Below are 12,756 nucleotides of genomic sequence, written 5' to 3'. Positions count from 1 at the left end.
GAATTGGGGGGGGGGGGGGAGAGAAATAAAACGGCGTCGTTTCAATCAAAACTAAAATTTAGCCGCGTATTTTATCAAAACGGTACCGTTTTATTTAAAATAAATTACTTTTTGCGGCGTTTATGCTATTGCTTGTCTTTTGCGGCGTTTTTATCATAAACGCCGCTAATGTTTGACTTTTTTATAATTTTTATATTGAATTTTTATATCTTTTATATTAATTTTAAATAATTTTTTTAAAAAAATTTAAGTAATATTTAAAATAATTAGATTAAATTTTAATTTTTTATATATTTTTATATATCAAATTGTTTAGATTAAATATTTTTAAATATAAAAGCATTAATTGATTACATAAAATTTCATCATTTAACAAATCTCAAGTTAAATCCTAAATATATATAAAGTTTATCTATTATCTCTTAAATAAATTAAACTATAATCATAATTTTAATATCTTAAATTTAATATTATATCTTTTACGAATATATAAGAAATTATTTAATATATAAATTAAAAAATACTAATTAACTAATCTAAACCTAAACCCTTAACTTTTATCCCCTAAACCCTAAATTATACAACATAACCCTTAAACCCATAACCCCTAACCCCTAACACCTAAACCTTAAACCCCAACCCTTAAACCATAAACTGTAAATCATAATCCATAATCCATAAACCTTAATAAAAATTCGAAACACAATTAACTTTATGATTAAAATAACAATTAATTTTTATATAGACTTTTAAATTAATTTTTATATAAACTTTTAATAAATATACGAGTTAAATAATATCTTCTCACATAGGAGTGTTAAATCTTAAAAAAGAAAAAGTAATTCTCTTAACATACTTTAACAAATTGAATACTAAACCACTTAATCTGTAAAAGCTAAAATATGAGAATTTGTACTTTTTGTAAAATTAAAATTTAGTCATTATATTTCTATTCTTAAGAATTTAATTCCTCTATGTTTCAAATTTCTGAATTTAAGTTTAATTATTAAAATTACTTTTTTTATTATTATTAAATTTGTTAGGGATTTGGATATGTCAAATTTGAGAATGGGTAATAATACTTTAGGGATTTAGGATGAGGAAGAAGGGGGAAATAGAACTGGGGAAAAATGGAGAAAATGTTAAGTGTATCAGGTGTAGGTAAAAAATAAGACAACTAAACGACGAAGTTTTGAACAAAATAATTTAACATTAGCGGCATTTATAACCTAGCGCCGTTAAAAATGCACCTATTGCGTCGTTTAGGGTTTTAGGGGTTATAGTTTAATGTTTAGGGTTTGTTAGGATTTAGGGGTTTACTATTTTAGGGGTTATATATAAAGTAGTGCTTATGATTTTTTGGGTTTAAAATTTTAATAGTTATATGACTTTTAGAGGCGTTTTACCAAAAGCGCCGCTAAAGCTCTGTCTTTTAGTGGCGTTTTTTGATAAAACGCCGCTAAAAACGCCGCTAAAGCCCTATTTTCCTGTAGTGTCAAAGAATTAATTCATTAACAAATTAACGATACAATCATTAATTACAACCCAATCAATTGTATTATTATCATAATTCATACAATTTAAGTGAACTCTCTCAAACAACTTTTGCTTTTAAGCCAATTTCTAAAAGTACAATCAAAACTCTCAAAAGTTTTAACAAAATACACTAATTGAATGTTACCTAGTAAACTAATTTAATTAGAACTCTCAAAGGTTTAACAATTTGTACTCTCTCAAAATCGTATTCTTCAACAGAGGATGTTGGTCATTCAGAACTGACAATATTAAAATTTATAGACTTTTGTACATTTAATCTCTTGAATCACGACACTACCCTTTAAACAATATCAATCTTCATCCATTAAATAAGGAAGAATAAAGCTATGATTCAATGCCTTTAGAATTATCTAGTTTACAATTGCAACCAAATTATACCTACAAAAAATAAAAATTAATAAGGTAATTACAAATTAAAATTGTCAACTAATGACCTTAAACACAGACTAAGAGTATCAGATAACTAAGCAGAGAGGGGACAATAAGAACTGTCCAAAAAAAAAATTTAAAACTGTTATAGGAGCTTTGGAGTGTCTTAGATTCACATTCCATGAATTTTCCCTTACGAAGGAGCTTCCGTATTAGTGCAGCACCACTACATCAATTATTCACTTCAATATTAATGCCTCTGCATGATTTATTAGATCAATAATACAGTGCTAACAAATACTAATAAAAACAGTAGGCTGTATGTTATACTCTTTTTTAATCATTCTCATAAATCATTCCTATTTGTCTGAGTAACCTATTTGGGTTATTTCCATCCATTATAGAATTTGAAAATTTTATTAATATTATGATACATAAAATATAATAAAAATTAATTGAGTCAAATATAAAATATCTTTAATTTCACATATTTTAATTATTATTTCCATAATGTCATGTTGTTATTATTATTATTTCTATATTAATAAATATTCAACTTAAATCAGAGTACAAATATAATAAAATAATAATTTATTCTTATTATTATGATATATGAAATATAAATTTTAAATAGTGTTTAAGTAATTAATATAAATTATTTGTAAAATTTAATTTAAATATATAAATCATATTTAAAAATTATGGTTAATATAAATCAGAGCAAATTTATAATTTCATACACAAATTTATTTTTGAAAAATCAAAAGCTTTTTGATTTTTGGTTTAAAAACCTGGTTTGCTTGACTATATATATATTAAATAACTTTAAAAAAATTATCATTTTCATGAATTTATATATATATTCAAACTTAATTTGTATGCATTCGAGGAATCATAATTAAAGAAAAAAAGATAACATACAAGAAAAAGGGTCGAAGATAACAAGAAAAGAGCAGGGGAAAAGCAAAGAACAAATTTAAAGGGAAGAAATTCCATTTAATTTTTATTTCACACCAAATAAAAATTATTGTTTTGAGTTTTGATGCTTTACTTTAGGTAGGCTATATATATATATAAAATATATAGAGTGGTGAGGGTGGCGTTTGCTCTTACGTGACTCTCACAAGCCTACAATAATTCCTTACGCCAAGAATCTGGCTCCGCAGCGCAGACATCAACATACCACCTCCAACTCCACCGCCATCCTTCCTCCATATTTCTTATATAAATTTTAGGTGTTTGGTCGGTTCATGCTAACCATGTTGCTTGCTTCACTCCAACATATGCCAACTATGCTTTTCTTCTTTCAAAACACCACCTCATTAATTAATTATGTTCCTTACCTGTTTCTGAAACAAATTTTAGAGTATCAAGAATTATGTAAGTATATATTTTACCATTTATGAAGTCTTAATTTCTAATGCCATAGTTGCAAATAATATAATCCAACTTAACACTAGGTTTAGTATTAAGAAATGAATGGATGCATAATGCATGATGGCTTTCTAGATGATAATAATAATTTTGTTTATTTATGTTGCTAAAGTCAACTGGCCTATTTTAGACAAATGAGACATGCCACTTCACACTATATTATTGTATTATAAAATAAAACTCATGGTCTGCACTCAACTCCAAAGCTATACTAATCGGATTTATAGAATGTAATGTAATTCTGCTGCTGCATGTGAGAGATGGCAAAGCCTTTTGCCAACTCCTAATGATTATTTTGGGTATAAAATAGATTAACAATTTCATCCCATTATTGGTTACTCCCAAACCCTAATTTATATTTCACAACAGCACATGAAGCTACTTAAGTGGCTTAATATAATACTCTTTGTGCAAACCCGATAGAATTAACAAATTTCTTATTAATCATAAGTCTTACATTTTTCTTATATTAAAATATGTTCCATGTCCTTATACTCTTCGTACATTATGAATTCAGTCTCTCTACTTTCGCTTATTAATATCGTTGAAATTTTTCCATTAAATTTGATAGCTTGACATTTTGAAATATATATATATAAATATATAAACTCATTTAACAAACATGTGACAAAAATGGTTTTGTAATGAATTTAATTTAATAAAAAAAATTAGCCGTGATAACAATTGAACTTGTGTTTTTAAATTAAAAAAAAAGACTAAATTTGTTGAAATAAAAATAAGAAAAATAAATTTCAAATAAAAGCATATTATAAATTAAAAAAAATCATCTTGTAAAAAGCCCGAATTTAGAAAACAGTAAATATAAGGAGAGGCTTAATTGTAGAGAGTTACATACTAATGTTAGTAGAAGTGTTGACCTATTAGTTACCTAATGACTAATTTCAAGAGGGATGTAAAAGGCAGTTAAGTGGATGATAGGCGATTAGCATGCTTGTGTTTAGTTGCCTATCAAACTAGAATTATTACCTAATTAATTGATCGACTATTAGTTAAATTTAGTTAAAAGGTGAGCTTTACTATTCCTAACAAGTGACAAAAAAAAATGCCAACTTTGGGGCAGAATTTAGCAGCCTCTAATTAAAGTTTGTATTCAGTTAAGAAAAAAAACCAGATTACTAAAAGTATAAACAGGTGATTAAAAGACTTAACAGAAATTAACTATGATCCAAGCAAGAAAAAGGCAGAATAAAAGTGGAGAGGCGCAAAATATGTGGTTCCAGCCTTGTAAACTAATTCTCCAAGTAGGAATCGTTGGGAAAAAGTAATGGGTTTGCTTCAAAGCCAACCGAATCTCACTCGTTTCCTCGCCTTCTCATACTCCCATTGCATCTTTCTCTTTCCTATATAAAAATATAGTATTTGTTAAATCTATTTATGTTCTATATATGATATGATTTGTAGCTTTCAAAGTTGGGAAAACAATATAGTGGCACACCAAATTCCTGGGCAACTCTTATTTACAGGAGTTTTCAATCTCTGATCTTGTTACCTCATACGTACCATCCCCTTTCACTCATACTAATTTTTCTACTTTCTGCATAAAACCCTGTTTTTTATTATTATTTATCCTCTTGATTTCATCACTCTATATTCATTCTCTCCGAGCTTGTTGATGATGATGATGATGATGATGATGATGGAGAGTCAGGAGGAAGTTGTTGCTTGTAAAGATCAGTTGCAGATTATCAAAGGGAAACGTAGCAAACGCCCAAGGCAGCTGTCTCCTCTGAGTTTAGCGATGGGTTCAAGCCCATCGACAACGGCGACGACTTCTAGTGGAGCAGAAAGTGGAAGAAACAGCGATGATTGGAGGGGGTTTGGTTCTCCAACAACATCTGTTGAGTTAGCAGAAAGCACCGAGGAAGACGAAGACATGGCTAATTGTCTGATACTTTTGGCTCGAGGTCAAACAGGAAAGTTGGCACCCGAACCAGTTTCTATAGCGACAACAAGCAAGACGATGACCGGGACATATGTTCACCAGTGCAAGACGTGTAATCGGTGTTTCCCTTCATTCCAGGCGCTTGGTGGACATAGAGCCAGCCACAAGAAACCCAAGGTTGCTAACATTGAAGAGAATAATAAAGGGTTGATGTTTATGAAAGAGGACGTTCAACAGCCATTCAATAACATGAACACAACGCTTTCACTCCAGATTACGAATAAGCCTACTTTATGCCATATCAGTAAACCCAAAGTTCACGAGTGTTCCTTGTGTGGCGCTGAGTTCTCGTCCGGACAAGCTCTTGGGGGTCATATGAGGAGGCATAGGACCATTCCTAATGCTGCTGCTGCTGCTGCAACAACAATTGTGAGGCCTGAATCAGATGATAAGCCCAAGAAGCCAAGAACTGTTCTGCAATTGGACCTTAACCTTCCAGCACCAGAAGATGATCATCAAAGGGAAACTAAATTTTCATTTGCTTCCAAGCAGGACAAACTAGTCCTCTTTTCGGCTTCTTCTTTGGTTGATTGCCATTACTAGAAATGCAAACTCAATCAATGTTGTATTATTAACATGGATTATTTTCTCATGAAATACCATTCATAATTGTTCATTAATTCTTTGAATTATTTTAAATATAACGTTTTGTTCCATGTTAATCGAAGTTGGAAAAAAATTCTTAATTTGGTAAAGTATATAAACTTTTTGTGTTCTTTTTCATACTAGCATTCGATCCGTATAAAGATAAATTTCATTTTCTTTTCTTTTTTTGGCCCTGAGTTTACCACCACCAATTCCACAACCGAAAGTGGTGGATTAGGTTCTCTTGTTTGGATTGCAAGAAAGCTAAAGCTCCATAGGTATCTTATCTTTTTCATTAATATGACACACACACAAAAATAAAATTAAATTAAATTAAACGGATGGCAATCAAGCTAGCTAGATTCCTAACTGCCCCCTCCTTTTAGGGATCTACCTATGCATACTCTCACACTTAGCTTTAAAACCATAGCTAATATGGTGACCCATGTGGAGGAAGGGAAACAAATTGGCTACTTAGCTTATTCATTAAATAATGCTTAATTTAGTAGCTAAACTTTTAATAAAGAACCTAATCATGTTGTGTTGTCAGCAGTGTTATGAAAATTATAATGTTGAGAGACCCTATCATGATTGCATAATTTGCCTTACAATAGTTTGAGATTGGATGACAGGTTTTTCACTGCAAAAAGTGCCCCTATCTCTGTCTTATCATTCCATATTCTTACACATGTATTCAAGTGTAACACGTGAACGTACGTGTGTTGTGGTCGTAAATAAGGATATAAGGGCTCCATGAATAAGAACAAAAAGGGACTAGAAACTATATAAATATACCTAGTTCCTCCTTTTTGTCTTGTTCCACTTTCCATGCAATGATGCAAATATCGGCTCTCTTTTTAAATGGGGCTAATGGACATATTTTGTGGGTATTGAGAAGCCACGCCATGTAACCCACTTGGCTTCAGGGCATTCAAATCCAAGAGAAATAAGGGATCAGTTCGTTTGCCATTGGTGTTTGTATTTGTATGGTGGTCTCACTGACATTAAAGAAAACAATAGACCAATCCCAATATTTCTGAACTCTTTCATATGCATTGCTGTACAAATAAGATTGATTTAATGTATTTGTTGGTTGTTGAAGGCAAAAAGTACGGCCAAGCCAGTGGCCACTCAATTAAGGAGAGGAGCATATACAAAGTGTTGACTTTGAAGTGGAGATGAGTTTTGTGTAGATGCGACAGGCATGGTAAGGTCAGTCATCCAGTTATATTATGCCTGCTTGAATAAAGCAAAAAAGGCCTGAATCAGTGAATCTTCTCTGTCCCACCATGTTGGCCCCTCGAACAGGCACTAGTAGTGGCAATGTCAATATACTTAGGAAACTTTTTAGGAAACTTTTTTCTGTGGTTTGCTGCCCAAATATGTCCCCATTAGCTTCCATGGAAATGGCCAGTGTGGGGCAGAGAAAAATCCCTGTTATCTTATATTTGTTACTTTTTTGCTTTCCGGAAATTAGTGAAACAAGGCATTTATTTACACTCTCTTCTGATAATATTCTTTGATGTTCTCTCTGCATTATATTTTGACATGAATCTTTGTTTTTACTATTATAAAGAAAATAATCTTATTAAAAAGAATACTTTCTAGGGAGGGGGTTGTTTTAATCTAACAATAAAGTGTTTTTAGGATAATCCAATTAGTTAATAGTCTTTCTTATTGACATCTTAAGCATGTAGGGTATGGGTTCATGATAATAGTTATTTCTTATGAATCAAAATGGAGTATATTTGATGGAGCTGTTTCTCAGCAAGTTATATGCTTAATTAAATGTCTTCCTTAGATCTTATGGTGAATTTTAGTTTGAGTTTTGATTCTTTTTCACCAATGTTCCAGTCAATGACGGCAATGTAACCTTATTAGTAGGCCTCGCTTGAAAGGATTTATGCTCTTTCATAGTTGGTCAACAAGTTCAAAGAATGCAACACTTGTTATACTGTTTCTCTCATGGTTATTGTTGGACTCATTTGCAATTAAAAACGCCCTTGTCTATTATGTTTCCCACTGATGCAATTTAAATTTCACTTTACCATATAGATAACTTGAATGGTAACATCGATAAACCTGTAGAAGATAGTGACACAACTCTTCATCTTACCTGCCTTTATGCTTATCTGCCTTGTCTCCAGGTCAGTTTTCTGATTCTGATATTATTGTTCTTTTTCTCTGCTTATTCTGATGTTTTTTGTTTTAGCCCAAAAATTCTATGATTGATGAGTTAATCCATTGCAGTTACTTTTAGTAAGTGGGGGCTAATTTGGAGTGTAACACCCCAAATTTTGAGATTAGAAGTTTTGGAGTTTAATGCTTAGGGTCACAGAGAAGAGTCTGCTTTTGTGCTTAGTTGCGTGTCTATGTGTCAAAATAGGCTTGTTGGTCTAATGGTTTGGTTGTGTGTTAATTCGCCTCTAGATTCGAGTCATTGTGTGTGCTCTTTGAGTGAATTTTCTTTTTAGTTTTATTTTGCTATTTATTTTCTTCTATTTAGTTTTAGTTTATTATTATATTTTTATTTTATTTAATATTATTTTAATTCTTCAAGGCACATTTTTTTTTGGTTTTGGTTTTGGTTTTGATTTAATTTGATTTTATTTTATTTCTTTCCCTTCTTTTTCTCTTGCTTCTTTTCTCAAACTTTCGAAAATGGTGGTGTGTGATTTCGGAAGAGTTGTTTCCTCATCGCCAAGTCGGTGCCAGAATGTCGTAGATTGCAAAACAAGTGTGGGTTTCGAACCTTTTCAATTTTATTTGTAAATTTTAATTCGACTTTGCGAAAAGTCGACTATGGATGTGATATCGTTATTTTATGCTTGGAATGTGTATGATTTTGTATAATTTTGATCTAACGAGGATCAAGAAGTGCTTTGTGGCTGAAAACACATTTTTTGGCGATGTTTTAGGGTGGTTTCGTGACCACACAGGTGTGTGACGACTCACACGGCCGTGTGCTTTTGGGAATTAGGGCTTCGGGCGAAATTTAGGTGCCACACGGCCGTGTGGCCGACTTGGGGATTTTATCGTTTCTCATATGGCCCTGTCCCTCGAGCACACGGGCGTGTGAGTTTGGGGATTAGGGTTTGAATGATTTGATGCCACACGGCCGTATGGCTAATTTGAGGATTTAGGGATTTCACACGGGTGTGTGTTTTGGACACACCGCCGTGTCTGGTGGGCACACGGGCGTGTGAGTCCCTCACACGGCCGTGTCAGCCCTGCACTCAAATTTAGTGCAAATGGGCAGAGAGTTACATGGCCTGTCCCCACGGTCAGGTCCTTAGTCCACACGGGCGTGTGCCTCTCTTCACACGAACGTGTGCCTCTGCTACACGGTCATGTGCCCCTCTTTACATAGGCTTTTGACCTCCCACACGGCCAGGCATTTTCCACACGGACGTGTTGTTCTAAGTCATCTATTCTGATTCTATGTGTCTTTGATACGAGTATTTGTCTGTGTGCTAGCCTTGGCTGATCTTTAGTTAGGGTGGTTAAGAATTCTGATCTGAGATTCGGCCTGAGTGTATCTATGACTATCATGTGAGATATTTGAATCTGAATCTGTTCTATTAAGCGTGTGTGCATAGCTATTCTGACTGACTGTCTGATATTTTGCCTCTATTTTGTGAGATTGTATGCATACATGCACCTGCATAAAATATTTTAAAATGGGTTTTGAAGAGAATGGAGTCTGATTATGATCTGATCTGGCAGTTCAAACTGCAATTTGTCTGTACTTTGGATTATCGCACTGTACTATACAGCACATACGTCAGCCTTGCTGCGTATATTTATCTGATTTGGCAGTTAGACTGCAATATACCAGTATGACGATTTTACCGCATCGCATTGTACCTTACGTATGTTAGCTATGCTATGTACCATTATCTAATCTGACAGTTAAGCTATAAATTACCGATATATCGGTTTACTGCATTGTACTATATTGCATATATGTTGGCCATGCTACGTATATATATATTGATTTGGCAGTTCAACTGCACTTTGATAAGTCATTGTTGCCGGGTAACCCGAGATGACTTTATATGGTGTGTAGGGTTGGATGGGCCTATTTGGTCCTATGTGGTGTGTTAGGTTGGATGAGTTTAAACAGATCTTATGAGGTGTGATCGGGGGACGGAGTGGTGTGTATGGCTAGATGGGCGGGTTCTTTTAATATCAGACTGCATACATATGATAAACCGTAATTTATACATATTTTTACCCCATGTTTGGCATATTTATGAATGATTTCTCCTTGGTTTTAGTGAATTCAATGCTCCTAATCCTTTAATTTCATGCTTTATACTCAGAAGAGCTTAGGATAGCAAAAAGAGCAAGAAACGGGCAAAAAGCAGACAAATTTGGCTTAAATCAGTGTTTCACATGACCTAGGCATTTTTACACGGGTTATCCACACGCCCGTATGTGACACACGGGTAAACCACACGCCCGTGTGTCGTGACCGTGTCGACTAAGAACCTATTCAGTATTGCACACGGCCTAAGCACCTTCACAAGGGCATGGCACACGGTTGTGTCTCTACCGAGCCGAAGCCTAGTTCTATTCGAAAAATGACACTTTTGAAGGTTTTGAAGCATTCTAAAGCCTATATAAACACCCTAGAATAGGATTAGAGGGGACACGCAGAGTTGGAGGCAGAAAATACTCAAGAACAACCATCGGAATCACCTCGGAGCCAGGATTTACATCAAGATTGAAGATTTCCATCCAATTTCCTAGAAGTTCTTTGGGTTTCTTTATGTTTTGTTGTTTTCCAAACTTTGAGATGTTTTCTATTATTATTATGAACTAAACTCCCTAAATACCTAAGGGAGATAAACCCTATGACGAATCTTATTACTATTTGAATTATATGATAAAGACTTATTCTTATTCTTAATTGTGTGTTCTAAATTCTTGTTTTAATATTCCAGGGTATTAATTCAGGTTTTGATGTACTTATTTAGTGGAGCAAAAGTCCCTGTTTAAGAGTAGATCATTCATAATTAAGCGGAGTTGAATGCAATCCTAGAGATAGGACGACATAAATCTGCCGGATTAGAGTCAAATCTAATAAGGGAATCCATAAATTGAGTTAATGCGACAATAGGGGTTTTAATTAGAAAGATATTTCAATTAATAAACCTAAAGTCAGTTGTTCTTAATCTCGAGAGAGATATTAACATAAATTAGGGATTTCTACGGATTAAGTTAAGTGAATAAATTGTCTAATTCAGAAGTAATAAGTGAAGTCTAGGTGGATTCTTCTTTGGGTATTGTCTTCTCCATCGTTTTTTCCTAAAGTATTTTCCAAACTTCACCTTTTTCGTAATCTTAGTTAATTTGATAATTAGTTTTAGGTTAAAAATACACTTTAATTCTTAAGCTAGATAATAAAAAGATAGTAATTACTAGTACTTTTAGTCCTCGTGGATACAATATTTCCGATCTCACTAAGACTATACTACTGTTCGATAGGTGCGCTTGCCTTAAGTCGAATTTTTAGTTAGTTTAACGACCATCAAGTTTTTGGCGCCATTGCCGAGGACTAAGATATTAGGAACACTTAATTTTTATTACTTTAGCCATTTTTTATTTTTTATTGCAATTTAATTTTATTTTTGCTTAAATTACTAAATTTTCTTTTATTTACTTCTGGCAGGTTTTTATAGTTTATGACTAGAAGAAACCCGTTAGGACCTCTACTTTTTTATAGTGAAATCGAAAGCACAGCTCGCAAAAACGGAAGAGAAATAAGGCAAAGCCTACAATACATAGAGAAAGGGCAAGAGGACGATATCCATACTATAACCGAGGAGATGGCTGAAAATCAGAATAATCCGCTACTTCCTGTGGTTACGGCAAATCCAGTAGATCAAAATTCTGCTCCTCGTACTATGTATGATTATGCTAAACCTACTTTAACGGGAACTGGATCGAGTATAGTTAGACTTCCTGTTGCTGCAAATAATTTTGAATTGAAACCTAACACGATTCAAATGATACAACAGTTTGTTCAGTTTGATGGTTTGCAAAATGAGGATCCGAACACTCATTTAGCAAATTTTCTGGAATTCTGCGACACTTTTAAGATCAATGGCCTTTTTGACGATTCCGTTCACCTTCGGTTGTTCCCGTTCTCATTGTGGAACAAAGCTAAACAATGGTTGAACTCGTTACCTCGAGGGTCAATCACAACTTGGGAACAAATGACCGAAAATTTTGTACTAAAATATTTTTCACCGGCTAAAACGGCTAAATGAAGAAATGATATTTCTTCTTTTGTGCAGATGGATTTAAAAACTCTTTATGATGCATGAGAGAGATACAATGACCTATTAAGAAGGTGCCCTCACCATGGGTTACCTCTATGGTTGTAGGTTCAGACTTTTTACAACGGTGTGAACCCCTCAACAAGGTAACTTATCGATGCAGCCGCCAGTGGAACATTAAATAATAAAATACCTGAAGAGGCTTATGAATTTATTAAAGAGATGTCACTGAATAACTATCAGTGGCAAGTCATGAGAACGAAGCCTACGAAAGTAGTTGGTGTTTTCAACCTCGATGCAGTTACTATGCTATCTAACCAGGTAGAATTTTTAAATAAGAAGATTGACGCTTTGTATGGTTCTACTCAGGTATATCTAGTAATGAGGTGTGATTCAAGTGGAGGAGTAGTACACACAATTATCCAACCTTCAACCCTAGCACCGAGGAGGAACAAGTTCAATATATGGGTAATAATAATTCTAGACCTCAAAATAACCCATACAGTAACACTTATAATGCAGGTTGGAGGAACCATCTCAATTTCTCGTGTGGTGGTCAAG

The 12,756-nt window shown here is 33.5% G+C and overlaps 1 protein-coding gene and 1 non-coding gene across 2 annotated transcripts; one reads left to right on the top strand and one right to left on the bottom strand.

Annotated features, from left to right (window-relative positions):
- Window positions 1–4,330: 4,330 nt before the first annotated feature.
- On the top strand, window positions 4,331–5,943 carry LOC107907323 (zinc finger protein ZAT5). The gene has a single exon (XM_016834658.2). The coding sequence runs from the start codon at window positions 4,994–4,996 to the stop codon at window positions 5,864–5,866; it is 873 nt and encodes a 290-aa protein (XP_016690147.1). The 5' UTR covers window positions 4,331–4,993; the 3' UTR covers window positions 5,867–5,943.
- A 6,237-nt stretch (window positions 5,944–12,180) lies between these two features.
- LOC121207415 (small nucleolar RNA R71) lies at window positions 12,181–12,287 on the bottom strand. The gene has a single exon (XR_005902506.1). It is a non-coding gene; the product is annotated as a small nucleolar RNA R71 (small nucleolar RNA).
- Window positions 12,288–12,756: the final 469 nt, after the last annotated feature.

The sequence above is a fragment of the Gossypium hirsutum genome, chromosome A09 (assembly GCF_007990345.1).
Source record: "Gossypium hirsutum isolate 1008001.06 chromosome A09, Gossypium_hirsutum_v2.1, whole genome shotgun sequence".
Taxonomy (NCBI): domain Eukaryota; kingdom Viridiplantae; phylum Streptophyta; class Magnoliopsida; order Malvales; family Malvaceae; genus Gossypium; species Gossypium hirsutum.
The sequence above is the reverse complement of the archived record's forward strand: the minus strand, read 5'-3'. Positions and strand labels throughout refer to the sequence as shown.

Bases quoted from the DNA above. Each gene is read 5' to 3' on its own strand.
- LOC107907323 (XM_016834658.2), top strand. From the start codon at position 4,994: ATGATGATGATGATGATGATGATGATGGAGAGTCAGGAGGAAGTTGTT.